Here is a 17,653-nt window from a genome sequence, read left to right as displayed (position 1 = left end):
AATGGGTAATGTTTAGTAAAAGAGCCATGCGCACTATTGTTTACTTCGGATACTTCTTCATCAGATGCGCACGAAAAGGCACCTAAAAATAATGTGTCGAGTGAGGGCGGTACACCTGTCGGCCACAGTTCTTTCACAATGAGGGAAAATCCCCCAGACAGAAACAACACTCTAAAAGTGTGGCGCAACAACGACATTTTGAAGCCTGGTAAGTTTGTATTTTGCACATTTCTGAGTCCAGTTCCAATTCAAAATGTTATTTATCTTTACAGTAACACTAACATGGGAACCCGACACGTGTCCTAGTTCAGTTGTTGAATCTTACAAAGAATATTTAAACTTTTACTTAAAATAAAAAGTTGGTAGGCTACGTGGCGTACGTGTGACCAATAAGTAAACAAAACATCCCTTTACTTTATACAAAATATAGTCTGAATCTAGATAGATTAGAAACTGATTTAATGTGTGCACAAAATAATGTAAATTTGTGGACATTTTCTTAATACTCACTAAAATTTTCAAGTTTCAGGTTTTTAAAAATCAGTGAAGTTGAAGATGGCCTCTTCATCAGAATCTCAACAGTATCAAGCGAAGAAGGATGAAGATTTTCCACCACTTGGATTTGGAGGAGTGAGTTTTTCTCTTCAGGGTTGCAGTAAATAAAAACCATCAATGTCATTCATATTTTGAGTAGGTCTGAGAAACTTTGAACTCATGCAGACATCCATTTTTTTTTATTTTGGCTTCGCTTTTCCCCTGGCTGCGCTTTATAAACCTATGACGCTATTCTTGCACACAAAGAAATGGAACTGGGCATCAGGCTGCAAATCTGCAAAATTTGAAAGGTGGTATATCTTATTCAAAAACCGTAGTATACAGTATTCTCATTTAAACAAGATCGTTTTGACTGGCCAAATTGCATCTTTTGTAAAAAGAATCATTCTTGTTGTAATGTAAGAGGACAGCAAAGCAAAGAAACATAAAATTGGAAATGAGATTCTGGCTACTTAGCCTATTATAGGCCTATAATATGCAGAACCTCTTCTTCATAGTGCTCTTTATAATGAGACTGTACTTCGAAGTGAAATATTTCTCAAAATGCATTATACTTTTTAATTAAAGCTGTTTACCTTCTTACCACGTAAGTTTTTATTACCGTTCATGTTCAGAGTCATTACCAAACAATAACCATTTACATAGCCTTACTCCATTTTTATCTGTTTGTGCAGTTTTATGATAGTAAGAGCAAGCGTAAACAAAGTCGGACCCAGGGAGCCCCCTGGCAGGCCGTGCCAGTGAGATCATCACAAGGACGAGATGGTCAAAATGGTCGCAGAATCGGCCCAAAGCAGCCCCACCAATCTGGTAGCTCTAGCAGAGAGGATTATAACCAGCAGCAATCTGATAAAGGAGGGGATCTGGGACACCAGCCCTCTTCAGGAAGGGACCAACAGCCCCAATCTGGTAGAGGAGGTGGTCAGGAGCAACCGACGCAAACTGGTAGAGGAGGGGGTCATGAGCAACAGACGCATGGTAGAGGAGGTGGTCAAAAGCAACAGACACAATCTGGTAGAGGCAGAGGTAGAAGAAGGGGTACTTGGCAGCAAGATCAGTCCGATAGAGGTAGGGAGTATGATGATAAGCCTCCCCGTTTCCGTGAAGCAAAGAATGCTGACAACCAGCATTACAAATCTGGTGGAGTAAGGTATGACGACCAGAGGAGACCAAACTCTGCCAGAGATGGAGGTTATAATCAGCCGTCTAAGTCTACTAAACGATGGGGTGGTCCACAGCAGGTGCAGTTTGGCAGAAGAGGAAGGGGACCTCGGCAATTTTCTGACAGATCTCAGTTTACATATGAGGCACCTACTGAACACATCGTAATACCTACAAAGGCTAAAGAGAGAGTGTTAGTGTAAGTAAACTGTTGTTTTTTCTGCTCCATTCAAATCAAATCCAAGTAAAGCCTCTTTAAATGTTAAAAGGGCTCTTTGCCTTGGATTGGGCGAGTTGATCTTTGAAAAGCGTTTGAAACCGTTTGTTATGAAATGCATGGTAAGATAGATAATTTAAGTAGAATATAATGATCCACACAAACATGCCCTCGAAATTGCATGGTTTTCCTTTGACGTCGCGAACTAACACAATCGGCCATTTTGTTTTATTAAAAATTTTGACTCCACAAAATGGCCGACTGTGTAAACACGCTGGAACCAGTTTTTGTTTGGGTATGATGTCAACAGTGTGTGATGTTAACACCCTCCAGACATCACATTGTGCATGGGTAGTGTGTTACACTTTGTTTTCCCCGTACAACAAAGGATACCTGGTTGCATACTCAAAGTCTCTGTTTTTTTTTCATGGGGATAATTTTGTTAGCCCCAATTTCTAACCTATAGATGCCCATTTGTTGTACAAACAAGGACCACTGACACATTAGGGTCTTGGACCAGTTGTCTTCTAAAATATATTTTGCTTCATTCCATTATGATTTATCGTGTGATTTATCATTATTCATAAACAATTTCTGCTTAAATTATTTTATGCAGGGAGAACGGAAAGCACATCCTTAGTGAAGAACCATCAGGGCAGTCTGTGTAAGTAAAATCTTCGTTAGATTTTTTGTTAAATAATTATTGAGTCCACAGTGAATAAAAACAGCATATTTTTGCGATCACTTTGGCGTAGTGGTATCTTTCCTTGCCTAGACCCCGGTTTGAATCATGCCGGGGCATTATATGGAAGGTTTTCAGTCCCTACCTGATTGCGTTTGTTTTCCCCGGAATAATTCTCAGGGGTTTTCCTTCCAGATCTAAAAAACTGTACTTTATTGCCTTCTCCGGGGCATTATATGGAAGGTTTTCAGTCCCTACCTGATTGCGTTTGTTTTCCCCGGAGTAATTCTCAGGGGTTTTCCTTCCAGATCTAAAAACTGTACTTTATTGTCTTCTCTCCATTGTGTTCTTGGCTAGTTCAGTGATTAAGTTTGCTTTTCTGAGAGTCCTTGAAATTAAATGAAATTAAATGAATTGCGTCAGTGTGACTTGAGGTTCATAAACACTGCATTGTCATGACGATTTATTGATAGTTTATTTATTTTTAAACAAAAGAGATGGCTGTTACTTGTTGATAGGATCACTTGCAACCACAAACAAAATATTTGTAAAGTTTCATTATCCTACAAAAAAATAGTTAATGGCCTGACGTTTTAGGGTCGAAACATCCAGCCATTCACTATTTTTTGCATTTACAGGTCCTTTTGGTTGGCAAGCACTTTCGCAACAGCTAATTTAATTTTCTCGGTGTGTTATCCTTTAAAATTTGAAATGAAAGCACTTTTAAAGACCCTCGACACTATTGGTAGTTGTCAAAGACCAGTCTTCTCACTTGGTGTAGCTCAACATATGCATAAATTAATAAACCTGTGAAAATTTGAGTTCAATTGGTCATCGAAGTTGCGATATAACTATGAAAGAAAAGACACCCTTGTCACACGAAGTTGTGTGCTTTCAGATGCTTGATTTCGAGACCTCAAAATCTAATCCTGAGGTCGCGAAATCAAATTCTTGGAAAATAACTTCTTTCTCGAAAAACTACGTCACTTCAAAGGGAACCTCTCCCCATTACTCGTTACCAAGTAATGCTAATAATTATTTTGAGTAATTACCAATAGTGCCCACTGCCCCTAAGAAAGTAGTTGCATTGCTCAGCATGTTTTACATTTGAAATTGGTTTGACTTTGACAATGTTCATTTGTTGAAGGGTGGAACTGATGGTTGACTTCTTAAAAAAAGAGGAAGCTGATCGAGTCTTTGAGATTCTCGATAAGGAAATTGACTGGTATCAGCAAACAAATAAGAACAGATATGGTGAGTGTTTTAATACAAGTCATTATGACCATTGCTTGTTATTTATCCTAACCTAGCCTGAACATCTGATGTCACACTTCGAGGCTCGTGAATAACGTGAGAGAGAGGCCTGTCCAGCTGGCGTTTACATTCACCTTTGACCTACATTCATTTTATGTAGAGATACACAGTCAAATTCTACACTGTTTGGGCATCTATGGAAAGCTCATGTCACTGCACGTTTATCCAATGATATCATTGTATCCAATGGAATCACTGGATCTGAGCAGCAGGTACATGTACCTGTCTTGATCCTTGTGGATAAAGACGGGGCCCACTATAACCAAGCATTGTGTGTGTTTTACCTTCATTCCTCATTATAAATAAGGCAGATACTGGCGTAGTACATTCGTCAGTTATTAGTATTGTTATTGCATAATCATCTACTTGTTGACTTTGGTCTGGGGTGAGTTAATTATTGTGTCGATAATTAGCCATGGTATGCTGGAATGTCAAACATACACTTGTACCTCCATTATGCCAATTACAATGTAATAACAATGGCTGGCAATATATCTCCCATAAATGTCTTTTGTACACAAAAAAAGACCAAGGTCTTGAACCAGGGATAACACATTAACCCTCGGAGAAGGGAGATTTCGAGCATCTATTTTAGTACCCTTTGCTCAGCTTTGTACAGTAGGTGCATACAGGTGCATTCACGTCAGTTGGTCAACTGGCCGCAACCAAATCAGGACACTCCGAAGTTGTTACTGCCATTTATTATAAGCATTAACCGTGTTTCAACTCAAAAACATTTCGTGTGTTTGTATTTTTAAAATGCTATTAAGTGGCTACCCTATTAGTTTTGTTGCAGACCCTTTTGACCCCTCGCACACATGTCATACGTGGCGACTGTGCCACGCTCACCATTTTGGTGGGGAATAGGTTTACGTGTAAACGCTGCGTCGCCAAAATGCGCACTTCACTGAATAACGCATGATGACATTGCCCACCAATGTGGCACATCCAAGATTATTCTTATGATGACGTCGGGTGCATTGGGTCAATAGTGCAAAATGATGTTATTCCCTGAGTTTCTGATATTTTTTACTCGTAATTCTAATCAATTTTTTTTTATTGATTGCTCTTCAGGGGATGATTACAAAGAACCTCGTGAGGTATGCTGGTATGGAGAGCATCCATACGCATACTCCAAAGTCCAAATGAAAGCCAATCAGAAAGTAGGTTCCTTAAATGCATTATTTTATACTTTTTTTTTTCTTTTTTTGAAGAGGTTTTTATAGAAACCGAAAAACTGATCAGCTGTATCAAATTTTGCAAAGCTCTAAGATTCATCTTAAAGGCACCGGACAGGTTTGGTAATTACTCAAAAAATATGTTAGCATAAAAAGATGCTTGGCAAAAAGCATTTGAGAGATTTCATTATATCTATACTATGATGCCTATCATATGGGCGCCGCCATGTTTTTTTTTTAAGGTCAAGTGATGCCCGCACCCTTCTGAATTGATGGGTCCTGGGGTCAATTTCGGGGTACCCGTGGGTTGGGGGTATGTGTTTTTTGTGATGACACAATCATATTCAATGATAGTGTAAAGCATTGCGAAGAGACGACTCTAAAGTACATGTACTGTACTTTTTTAGAAAGAGGTAATTTCTCAATAAAAATGTGTGAATCTGTAAAAGACTGCAGCCCTGAAGCCTTTCTCAGGCATCTGATGAAAACACTCAAATGAGTGTTTACTCTTTCATTATTTTCTTGCAACTTCGATGACCAATTGACCCCAAATTGACACAGATTTGTTATTTTATGCATATGTTGGGAGCACCAAGTCTGAAGTGAGAATACTGGTCTTTGACAATTACCAAACGTGTCCAGTGGCTTTAGGCGAGGGTAGCATGTGTGACTTGTGTCAAAATCGCTACTTTTGACTGCTAATGTCTAGTTGCGACTACCGTTTTTCAACAATCCTGTTAACCTCACCTCGAAGCGCACTAGTCATGGTATTGAATTTCACTAGTCGCCAAGCCCAACTTGATTTTGTCTGCTCTAACATATCTTAATGCATCAAAATAGTTGCTTATACTGCAGTGGCGTCTATTATGATGCATACTTTACACTACAACCTGATGTTTACCACCTACAGAGACCCACAATCTTTGGTGTTAAAAAAAGTTGATACAAGTGTTGAAGTCAAGATTAATTGAAATGCGACTATGCAGACTTATTTCTGTTGGTGAATTTCACTTGACGCCCAGGCCTAGTTTTTATAGACTTGATCTCAACATGAAATACAATCTTCACAGATTATCAGATTTTATTTCTGTAATCCACAGCCCTGAAGACTTAAAGATTTAATATCAAGCAATTAAAACTGGATTTTGTTGATGTTTTCTAATTAAATTTTTTTTTTTTTTAAATAGCTTACAAATTTCTCCATGACAATACTTAGATTCAGAGAAAACTATTTCTGGGGCTGCAAAATGAACAAAATAGTTGAACAAGAGACATATTTCAAAAAATTTCTTACGATTCCCAAGAGAGTGTTATTTATTTTAATAAATAACTTTCTCCGGAATCGTAAGAAATCAATTCAGCTTAAAAGCTGAAATGTGATTGTTTATTTTTGTAGTTCATTGAGATGAATTTGTCCTTCGAGAAAGACTCTGCTAGGACCAAAACAAGTTAGGCAAAATAACTTTTGTTTTCATTTATAGCACAGGTAATTTGAGTTGATATAGCAGTTTGCAAACAGCTAATTCCATTTCCTCACCCATATGGCATATAATCCAAGTACTTAATGTTTCTTCTATATGTACAGTGGCCCCATGAACTTCTTGAAGTCAGAAAAAAAATTGAGGATAAAGCTGGGATGACGTTCAACTCAGTGCTGTGTAATAAGTATCGTAATCAACACGACGGAGTGGCATGGCACAGTGATGATGAATACGGACTGAGAGATCAACCAACTATTGCTTCACTCTCACTGGGAGAGGAGAGGATGTTTGAAATGCGCAAGAAACCATTGGTATCATTGATAATATTTACTTTATGATAATAATAATCAGTTTTTATATCGCACGAAGGGCTTCTAAAAGTCCTCCAACATCATTACCCCATTACCCCTGGTCCCTGGGTCATTTAATTCATTCCTTAAGCAAAATCTCAGCTCCCAGGGGAGTTACAGCCTTGCAACAAATATGCACTACTAAGCTATTAAATCACAAGAATAGTCTCTGCTCTCACATGTACCCATTTACCCCTGGGTGGGGACAAGAAAGTGTCTTGCTCGGGGACACAAATGTCTTGACTGGGACTCGAACCCACTCTCTCTCTGCTGAACAGAAACAGCAGAGCTCAAGTTCAGTGCTCTTATTTGCTCGGCCACGTTACCCATGTAAGATTTAAAAGCTCTGTATGGTGTTTTGGAAGCAACGTGGCTTGGCCGAGCGGATAAGAACACAGAACTCAAGCTCTGGTGTTTCTGATCAGGAGAGTGTCTCGTGTCCTTTAACAAGATGCTAACTATTATTGCTGCCTCCTCCAGATGGAATGTAAGGCTGTTGGTCCTGTTTGTTTTGTCTCGCATTTAAAAGAACCCGGACGTCGATTTCACAAAGAGTCAGGACTCGTCTATCTCGAGTTACTCGTCCTAACTTGGGATTAAAGGAACACGTTGCCTTGGGTTGGTCGAGTTGGTCTTTGAAAAGTAATTGTAAGCGTTTGTTATAAAATGCATATGATTAGAAAGATGATGTAAAAATTTAATACAATGATCTTCACAAATATCTCTCGAAATTGCGTGGATTTCTTTTTATCTCGTCGACTAACACGGTCGGCCATTATGGGAGTCAGAATGTTGACTCCCATTAATGGCCGACCGTGATAGTTTGCAACATAAAAGGAAAACAGGCAATTTTGAGTGATACTTGTGTGGATCAGTATATTCTACTTTTAAAACATCTTTCTAACCATATGCATTTCATAACAAACGGTTTCAAACGCTTTTAATAGACCAACTCGTCCGATTCCAAGGCAACGTGTTCCTTTAATCTTAAGGTCTGCATGCAACAGTGCAGGGTTGGGACTCGTCCTAAGTTGTAAGATTAGTCTTAAGTTAGGAAGAGTTTTGTGAAATCGATGGCTGAGCACTTATTGTAAAAGAGAGCGGGTTTGCCTTGGTGTTCCTGGTATGATTGGCAGCATATTGTGGCACAGCATACTGCAATACAGCAAGGAAGCATTATGGTAAAGCATTAAATGGTGTTATCATCAGGAAAAGGTCTCATACTTGATGCTCCACACACCTTACCTTGCAGGACAAAACACAGAGCTTTCGTCGTTAAACATGACTATAACAAAAATAATTTTCACTAAAATAAATATATCTCAGGACGAGGGGTTAAACCCAAGTTGGTAATTTTTTTCTGATAAGTACCCGCATTTTTCTCTGGCTTTTAATTTGTTGGTTATTCTTCTATTTTCAGGATCGCAGATCAAGGGACTATACCAACTGTGAGAAGCTGAAGGTACCCCTTACGCATGGTTCCTTTCTCATTATGTCCAAACATACACAGGACGATTGGCAGGTGAGCAGTCTTTTTTTAGATTCCGTATTAAGTTCCCTCTTTGTATGTGTCTTCTTACTAGTACATTTCAGTTAAGTTTAAAATCAACTTCAATTTGCTTAGAAGTTTGTTTGAGGCAATGCGAAGGGTTATACATGTAAACAAATTTGTTTGTTTGATTGTCTTTTTGCTGTTAAAATCAGCACTAAATGTATGAAACATATAGGTTTGGGTGGAATTTGGCTTCAAGGGGTCGAATACATATCTTTCTTATAGATGAGCACTTTTTTACTTTTGGCTGAAAGAAAAAACTGCACAGAGAGGTGCGTTTTTTTTACTTGAATTCTATCCACCTTAAAGGCAGTGGACACTATTGGTAATTACTACAAAATATTTATCAGCACAAAACCTTACTTGGTAATGAGTAATGGGGAGAGGTTGATAGTATAAAATATTGTGAGAAACGGCCCCCTCTTAAGTTTTTGAGAAAGAGGTAAACTTCCACGAATTTGATTTTGAGACCTTGGATTTAGAATTTGAGGTTTTGAAATCAAGCATCTGAAAGCACACAACTTCGTGTGACAAGGGTGTTTTTTTCTTTCATTAATATCTCGCAACTTCAACGACCGATTGAGCTCAAATTTGTACAGGTTTGTTATTGTATGCATATGTTAAGATACACCAACTTTGAAGACTAGTCTTTGACAATTATCAATAGTGTGCATTGTCTTTTTAAAATGCAAGTTTAGCCGATATCTGTGATATTTAGTCGGCTATAAAAAGGTTATAACTTAAATATTTGTATAATTAAGTTTCGGCTAAATTTGTATAAAGTTAGAAATAAATTCTAGTAAAAAATGCACCTCTCCATGCAATTTTTTTCAGCCAAAAATAAAAAAACTGCTCATCGATGAGAAAGATTGACATCTTGAAGCCATTTCCACCCAAACCTAACCGTTTCATACATGCAGCGCTGACTCTCTTAAAAGAGCATCTTACAGTATTTTAAGATTTATCAATTGACTTGTTTGGAACTCAATATTGCTACTTCGTTGATGTGAACTTTGCTATTTTCTGTGTGTACAATTTAGCATCAAGTTCCCAAAGAGTACAAGCCAAAGAAGTTGCGCATCAATCTAACCTTTCGAAACATATACCCAGATGAAAGGTTTGAGAAAATAGAAACGAAAGCACCGCCAAGAGGAAAGGAATCATCAAGCTTGGAAAGAACCGAAGCATCTTCAATGGAGGAAGAGAACAAGGCACCATTCAGCCGGGATGGGACCGAAGCATCTTCAATGGAGGAAGACAGCAAGGCACCATTCAGCCGGGATGGGACCGAAGCATCTTCAATGGAGGAAGAAAGCAAGGCACCATTAAGCCGGGATGGGACCGAAGCATCTTCAATGGAGGAAGAGAACAAGGCACCATTTAGCCGGGATGGGACCGAAGCACCTTCAATGGAGGAAGAGAACAAGGCACCATCAAGCTGGAAAGAGGCCTCACCATCTTCAAAGGAGGAAGAAAGCAAGGCACCATTTAGCCGGGATGGGACCGAAGCCTCTTTGAAGGAGGAAGAAAAAAAGGCACCGTTGAGCTGGGAGGATACCGAAGCATCTACAATGGAGGAAGAAAGCAAGGCACCATTTAGCCGGGATGGGACCGAAGCCTCTTCGAAGGAGGAAGAAAATCAGGCACCATCAAACTGGGAAGATCTTGAAGCATCTACCATGGAGGAAGAAAGCAAGGCACCATCAAGCTATGAAGGAACCTCAGCTCCTTCAAAGGAGGAAGAGACCAATGCACTAATAGGTAGTACAGGAAACGCAACATCTTCAAAGAAAACTAGGAAGGAATTGCGTCAGAATAAGAAGAAAAAAGCAAACCGGGAAGACTGCGAAGCGTCTACCATGGAGGAAGAAAGCAAGGCACAATCAAGCCATGAAGGAACCTCAGCTCCTTCAAAGGAGGAAGAGACCAACACACTAATAGGTAGAGCAGGAAACGCAACACCTTCAAAGAAAACTAAGAAGGAATCGCCTCAGAATAAGAAGAAAATAGCAAACCGGGAAGACTGCGAAGCGTCTACCATGGAGAAAGAAAGCAAGGCACAATCAAGCCTTCAAAGGAGGAAGAGAGGAAGAGACCAACCCACTAATAGGTAGTGCAGGAAACGCAACATCTTCAAAGAAAAAAACTATGAAGGAATCGCATCAGAATAAGAAGAAAATACCAAGGCGTCGTTAGGTAGTGAAGAAGTCACAACTTCTTCAATGGGGAAGAAACCAAAGTCCCATACGGTAGGAACCCTGGCATTTTTCAAAGGAGTAAGTAAGCAATACAAATGTAGATGTTTACAATAAAACTAAGATGTGAACAATTCATTTCAAAAGGCAGTCGCATTTTTTAGATTCCCACAAAAAATCCGGAGATAATATTATGTCCATGCAGAAATGATAATCCCTAATAGGAATACACAATCTGAGAAACGGTTCTCAGATTAAAATTGTGGGCGTCAAAACTGATATATTTGTACATAATCACATTACTCCGAAGTTAGATGATTCTCATAATGCTTTATACTATCAAAAGCTCCTTTATGCTTCAAACTGAACGTTTTTGTTGCCATTTATGTTAAGAGTGATTACCATATGTTTGCTTATTGAGATGTGTTGCTTTTAGAGATTGCATTGTATGATCATTTATAATTGTATAATTTACAAACCATGTATGCAGCTGTATACAGACTTTGCATGAATTGAATTGAACATATTTTAGACTCGTTTTAAAAAAACAATCTTCACACTTGGAAGAATAAACTTGTATTGAACATGAGGTTTCCCAAATGTTTCAATTTGCACCAGACTTGCACATTCTACATCAATTCAATGCCATTAATGTGTATCTCCTGCCTCAAAACTTAAAGATTATCTAATCTATAAAAAATATAAAATTAAAAATAAAAAGTTGTACAAAAAAGTTAACGATCTTATCCGCATTTGGATTATTACATGTACTTCGACAATCACGTACTCTGGACTACAATGTAATGTTCTCGTCTTAAAGGTGGTCTGAGGAAGATGATTCAGATGGAATTTTTCTTGAAGGAAATAGATAGTGTTAGAACCAATAAGTCATATATTTTAAGAACGTTTGAATACCCAGAATCAATGCTGCCCAGAATGCTGTTTTATTTTGTATGGTTATTACAAGAAAAGTGCCATGCTGTATCTGTTGATATACAAAGATTGTTTAATTTTTCCTGTATATAAATAATGCTTTAGTGCAATACCATGAATTTAAGAAATAGTTTTAAAATAGAATTTGTGAGTTTTAGACTGAAGTTTTTTTTTTTACTGGTACTCTCATTAATTATAAAAGTGTTTAAAATTAGACATCTAAAGCGAAAGTCCATGTCCAATTTGACATATATGGCTATAGGACTAAAGCTTGATCTCCACATCATCATGTTGAAGTATCGGGCGTCCTTAGCGACACCCTTAGCAGCAGTCGTCGTCGCAGCCGCCAATTTGAATACCACCTAATATTAGTGACCAGGAATGAGATTACGCTATTTATCAATAAACTGTACAGTCGTATAATATCAAGTAATAAAAGCCACCAAGGAAAACTGACTGGGCAAGGTTATTCTGGGGGTCGTTTGTAGGGCACAGTCAATTTATCTTTGTTCAAACCCAATTCTTATAATATTACGTATCTGGAAATGTTTTGACGTTACAAATTAGGAACCGTTTTGGGGTTGTTGTTAGGTACGATGTGTTTGTTTAAAAACTAAGCAGTTTGAGTTAATTTTTTTGTCATAAAGACATTTTCGTTTCATAAGCCTTTATACGCAGAGTGTTAAAAAGTTTGGTGCAACAAGTAGTAATTAAATGTTATTAAGGCACAACTGGAAATATATTAAGGTGAGGTTTGCAGTAGAACCATGTTTACATCTCTTTTTATTTGAGTTGTGAAAATATTTAGAAATAGTATAGTTCATGCAAAGTCACAATTTTTCTTAAAACTTAACCTGTAAATACATAGTTGTCAGTCTTTGTGTAGATTCTTTTTAGTTGGTGTGTAAAGCTTGATTACATAAGTTAATATATTGCATAATCAGCTGCTCATTAATTAAATTGCTATGTATCGTACTAAATAATTAATTACGTCCTTTTGTTTTTTAAACTTTTAAGTTTATGTATTCAAAATACATGTTATAGTTTTGTTTTCTTATTGTTAGATAAGACTTAAGTCTATATGCATGGTGGAAAGATAGTAAGTCCGGATTGCGGGGACACCATGTAAGAATTCTCCAGCGAGTAGTGGTGACTCTTTGAAGAGCCAGTTTTTGCTCGGCGTTTTCGAATAAGTGTGCTCAGACCGTCTTCTGGTGAAGCACACTGGTCAAAACATTGAACAGAAACTAGCTCTTCCCAGAGCCACCACTCTTCTCAGAGCTGCCACTACTCAAGGTCAGAGAGCACATTGATTAAGAAGTCGAGTAGAAACCGGCTCATCTCAGATCAGAGCCGAACCACTACTCACAAAAGAGATTTCTGTCTTTCCCGAGTTCTGTGAAAAAAATCCACTGGCAAATCAATCGGGTCGGATTGGAACCATTGGTAGAGCAGAATGTATTTCCAATAGACTACCGAGCTAGCCCCCTGGCTATAGAGGCAGTTCGAATGCTGTGGGTACAGCAACGGTTTATAAACAATTATAAAAAAGGCGCCTTGTTTCCTTATAAAATTCGCTATTGGTAAATTCAAAGAACAAGGCAACATTTTTACAGAGAAAAGTAGTTTAGTGGTGTTGTGGTAGCTATGCTTAATGTTATTTTTTAAGGAAAGGGCACTTTCAGTTATTACTTTATAAAAATAATCAATGACAAATTTATGACATTTTTTATATTTTACATGCGTACCTGGAATCACAATTGGGAACTTTGAACTTTGCATTGTATATCTGGCTGGTTTTCACGATTTATTTCTAGTAATCAGTTTGTGCTGGTACTTGTATGTCACTAATGGTTTTAAAAATCTCTTTAGAAATAGTTTTAGAAAACTAGCAATGAATCTTTCACAGGGTAGTTTTAAGATGATTGTTCTCCAATAAGAGCATGGCATGCATGCATGATGCATCTTAAAGGCACTAGACATGTTGGGGAATTTCAAAGACCAGTAGGTACCCCAACATAAAATAACAAACTCAATTAGTCATCAAATTTCATGAGAGAAAAGAAAGAAAAACACCTTTCTTGTACACAATTGTGTGCTTTCAGAGATGCACAATAAAAGGCTTCAACTGAAGTATATTATTTGAGTGAGAAATTACCTCTTTCTCAAAAACTACCTTACTTCATCAGAGGGAGCCATTTCTCATGCTGATCAGGATTAGGATTCTTAGGGTGTATACATTTTCAAAAACCTTTTTATCCTTCTCGTTTGGGCTTTTCTCCTTTCAAACTTTAGGGGTTTTTTTGGGGGTGGGGGGTATGTTAATGGCACTGGACTAGTAATAATTGTCAAAAAACAGGCTTCTCAACATACGAATAAAAAAACGAATCTGCGATAATTTTAACTCAGTTGGTCGTCAAATTTGCACATTTGTGCTTTCAGAAACTTGAATACGTGACCTCAGCTGAGGTCTTGAATTCTATTCAAATATTTTAGTGCGAAAATTACTTCTTTCTCAAAAACTATGTTACTTCAGAGTGAGCCGTTTCTCATGTAGAGTGTCATGGCCGATTGGTTAAGAGCATCGAATTTAAGTTCTCGTGCTAATTCACCAGAGTGTGGGTTCGAATCCCGGTCGTGACACTTGTGTCCTTGAGCAAGAAACTTAACTATAATTGCTTCTCTTCACCCAGGGGAATAATTGGGTACCTTCGAGGGTTGAGGTTGATATTGTGAATGAAAAAAGCCTTTGGAGCGATATCAACTGTTGCCCAGGTTGTATACTCCCAAGAGAAACATTAAAAGGGATATATAAGAATTGGTTATTATTATCAACAGCTCTCCATTGCTTGTTACCAGTAAGTTTTTATGCTAACAAATATTTTGAGTAATTACCATAATGACCAGTGCTCTCCAGTGGGAAAGGGAGGTCCTTGTTATTTGTTATTTTCATTTTTTTTGTTATATCGAAAGCTGCTGTACTAGGCTTCTAAACAAAAGTTTTTATTGACATTTATTGATTTAACAAAAGTTACTTTCTCTTTAAGTATGGTAATTAATGTATTCTTGAATTGAATTTAGATGGAATCGTGTTTTTTAAAAACGAATTGTACAAACAAATAAAATTGCTAAGCAGATTACAACAGGATAATAAGAGTATGTAGTTCATTTTATTAACTTTTTTAAGTTAATTTACTGTACCAAATAATACATTTACAAAAAATTAACTTCGACATAATTTCCAATCTTTCAATGAAATATTGCACATTGAAGTATGCTATTTCAGTATAAAAACATTTTCCTAATCCAATATAAAGGTAAGCCATTTTGAAGGATAGACGATACTTTCCAAACACCACGGCTAGATCACTACTTATGTTACATCTACCATGCTGAAACAGTACTCATCAACTCTTTACTTATTATATAAGTCTTGGTTGGCAATGTTGTTTTTGTGAACATAGTCGTCATCGATATTGCGACACAAAATAAATGTCCGCAACACGAATCACTGGATAAGACATAGTACTAACCAAACATCTTTTATATAGACCTTTCTATTGCAACGTCACAGCCAAAGTTTTTACCAACTGAAGTTGGAAAATCAAGGAGAGCCATAAATAAAAATCAAAAACTGAGAGCCAATATAGCTTGTAGAAACATTAGGCCTACACAAATATTCAAAAGTGTTTTGAATTTGTTGGAAACAACTCAACAAGTCATAATGAGATATTTCAGCTCATGAATCTTTACAGAAAATGTTGTATTTGGTCACAATTATTATAAACGGTATTGACGGACACACTTTGTTTATTTCCAATGGACAGGTCTATAACAGGATTAGAGACTTCCCAGTCTCTCCAAGTCAGCTTCCCAAACAGTTGATTTTGTGCCCCTGACCAGTCAGTGGCCAATACAAAAACAGTGTCGCAAATCAAGACTAAGATCTTGATCAGACAATAAGAAACTATAGGGCCAATTTAGAGCTGCGTAAACACAAAAAGCAGCCAAGCACAACAAAATTATGCTTAGAATAAGGTTACCACCCAAACTACCATGTCACATCTACAGTTTGTGACTGGTATCCTGCTCATTATTTCACTGAAGCAGTAGTCTATGAAATTGAGCCCATAGTATCAAAATTCCCCTCATGGTCACATTTGCCTGACGGTTTTTGAGCCACTCGGCTAAACAAGGCACTCGACAGATTGAAGGCTTTGTTCTGAGATAACATTATTAATGTTTAAATTTTTAAGAAAGAGAAAATACATTATTCTTTTCTGAAAAGTAAAAATATATTCTAATATCAAGTTTCCAATAAACAAAAAACAAAACCCACCCGTGATGTCATTAATTGCCATTCTACTGGATCATTACAAATGAGCCTGAATTCAACCTCTATCAAAATGGCCTTGTTGGCCTATATAGGTACATGTACTTGCACATTATTGAATTAGCTGCAAACAAATCAAAGTATATATCAATATCAAGGTATCTATATCAAATCAAATTTAGAAGACTTTTGAATATAATCATGTCCATAAATTACGGATAACATAATGTGCAAAAACTAAACTACATGTATTACAGTGGTTTATAAAGGAACAGTGAGTGAGGGTGTATTTCAGAGTATTGAATCTAACACTGCACAAACGAACTAAAATGGTCAAGTTAAAGGGACACTTTCCCTTGGATTGGGCGAGTTTGGTATTTGACCAGCGTTTTAAACCGTTTGTTGTAACCATGGAGGAAGAAATTTTCTTCCTCCATGTTGTAACGGTAAAAATGTTTTAAAAGTAGAATATAACGATCCACACAAATATGCCATTTTACGTCGTGAACTAACACAGCACGCTATTTTATGGAGTCATATTCTTTTAATCCAGAAACTGGCCGACCGTGTTAGTATGCAAAGTATAAGGAAAATCAAGCCATTTCGAGGCATGATTGTGTGGATCGTTATGTTCTACTTTTAAAACATCTTTCTAACAATAAGCATATTTAACAAATGGTTTTAATTGCTTTTCATAGACCAACTCGCAAGATCCGCGGCAACGTGTCCCCTTAAATCTTCCAGCATCCCAGTGTGCATATTACCTTTCATGGATTACAGCTTATGGTTTATACAAATAAAAACAAATAAAAAAAACAGCAACAAATAACAAAACAAACTGACCAAAACTAAAACCAAATTACAAACATTACAGCATAGTGTCATACATCATTACATAAGTCTCCCTTTTTACTCCTCAACTTATTTTAACCTTTAACTGCAGGAAAGTCATACTTTGCCTCTAAAGGCACTGGACACTATTGGTAATTACTCAAAATAATTGTTAGCATAATAAACTTACTTGGTTATGGAGATGCTGTTGATAGTAAAAAAAAAAATTGAGAGAAGCGCCTCCCTCTGAGGTAACATAGTTTTTGAGAAAAAGGCGATTCCTCCCATTTATTATGCCACTGAACACACACAAATTAATGCAACAAGGTTGGTTTTTTCCTTTCATTATTCTCTTGCAAAATCGATGACCAATTGAGCCTAAATTTTCACAGGTTTGTTATTTTATGCATATGTTGGGAATTGGGATACACCAGGTGATAATACTGGTCTTTGACAATTACCAAAGGTGCATTGATTACAGATCAAAACTGTGACCTTTACTTTCCACAGGTCGCTTACTAGGTTATCTTGATTTTGAAAAGTCATCATACCCAATAGCAACAAACTTTCAACAACTCCAGTCCAGTGACAATTGACCTCATCCGATAAGCAACCTTTGACCTAATATTATTTTTAAAACATACAGAGGCTACTTTATCACTGCAAACACTTGAGCATAACGTGGAGCAATTTTGCTGTTCAGTTTTACCTAATGTACTAGACATTTCCTTCAACCTTCCTCCATTGATAGATTGTCCAAGTTTTGAACCTTTCTGTATGTAACAACATTGAGAGGATGCTAAAATATGATCTTTCTGTCAGCTGAGAATTGGCAAAACTAAACAAATCAATAATATTTATATATTCAGGG

General features: G+C 37.2%; 1 protein-coding gene across 2 annotated transcripts; it reads left to right on the top strand.

Moving 5' to 3' along the window:
- The first annotated feature begins 130 nt into the window (after positions 1 to 130).
- Positions 131 to 17,570, top strand: LOC139939370 (uncharacterized). Of its 2 annotated transcripts, none has more exons than XM_071935191.1 (9): positions 131 to 208; positions 530 to 630; positions 1,230 to 1,915; positions 2,550 to 2,597; positions 3,763 to 3,869; positions 5,004 to 5,092; positions 6,693 to 6,899; positions 8,359 to 8,460; positions 9,531 to 17,570. In XM_071935191.1, exons 2-9 carry the CDS (start codon positions 556 to 558, stop codon positions 10,602 to 10,604), a joined length of 2,388 nt encoding a protein of 795 aa, XP_071791292.1. In that variant the 5' UTR covers positions 131 to 208; positions 530 to 555; the 3' UTR covers positions 10,605 to 17,570. The 2 variants fall into 2 exon arrangements, with proteins under 2 accessions (XP_071791292.1, XP_071791293.1); XM_071935192.1 differs by having other exon boundaries at positions 132 to 208; positions 524 to 630.
- Positions 17,571 to 17,653: the final 83 nt, after the last annotated feature.

Source organism: Asterias amurensis, chromosome 7 (genome assembly GCF_032118995.1).
Source record: "Asterias amurensis chromosome 7, ASM3211899v1".
Taxonomy (NCBI): Eukaryota; Metazoa; Echinodermata; class Asteroidea; order Forcipulatida; family Asteriidae; genus Asterias; species Asterias amurensis.
This window is presented reverse-complemented; position numbering and strand designations above follow the sequence as displayed.

Bases quoted from the DNA above. Each gene is read 5' to 3' on its own strand.
- LOC139939370 (XM_071935191.1), top strand. From the start codon at position 556: ATGGCCTCTTCATCAGAATCTCAACAGTATCAAGCGAAGAAGGATGAA. The intron at 631-1,229 runs GTGAGTTTTTCT...CTGTTTGTGCAG, and splicing joins CACCACTTGGATTTGGAGGA to TTTTATGATAGTAAGAGCAA. The intron at 3,870-5,003 runs GTGAGTGTTTTA...ATTGCTCTTCAG, and splicing joins AACAAATAAGAACAGATATG to GGGATGATTACAAAGAACCT.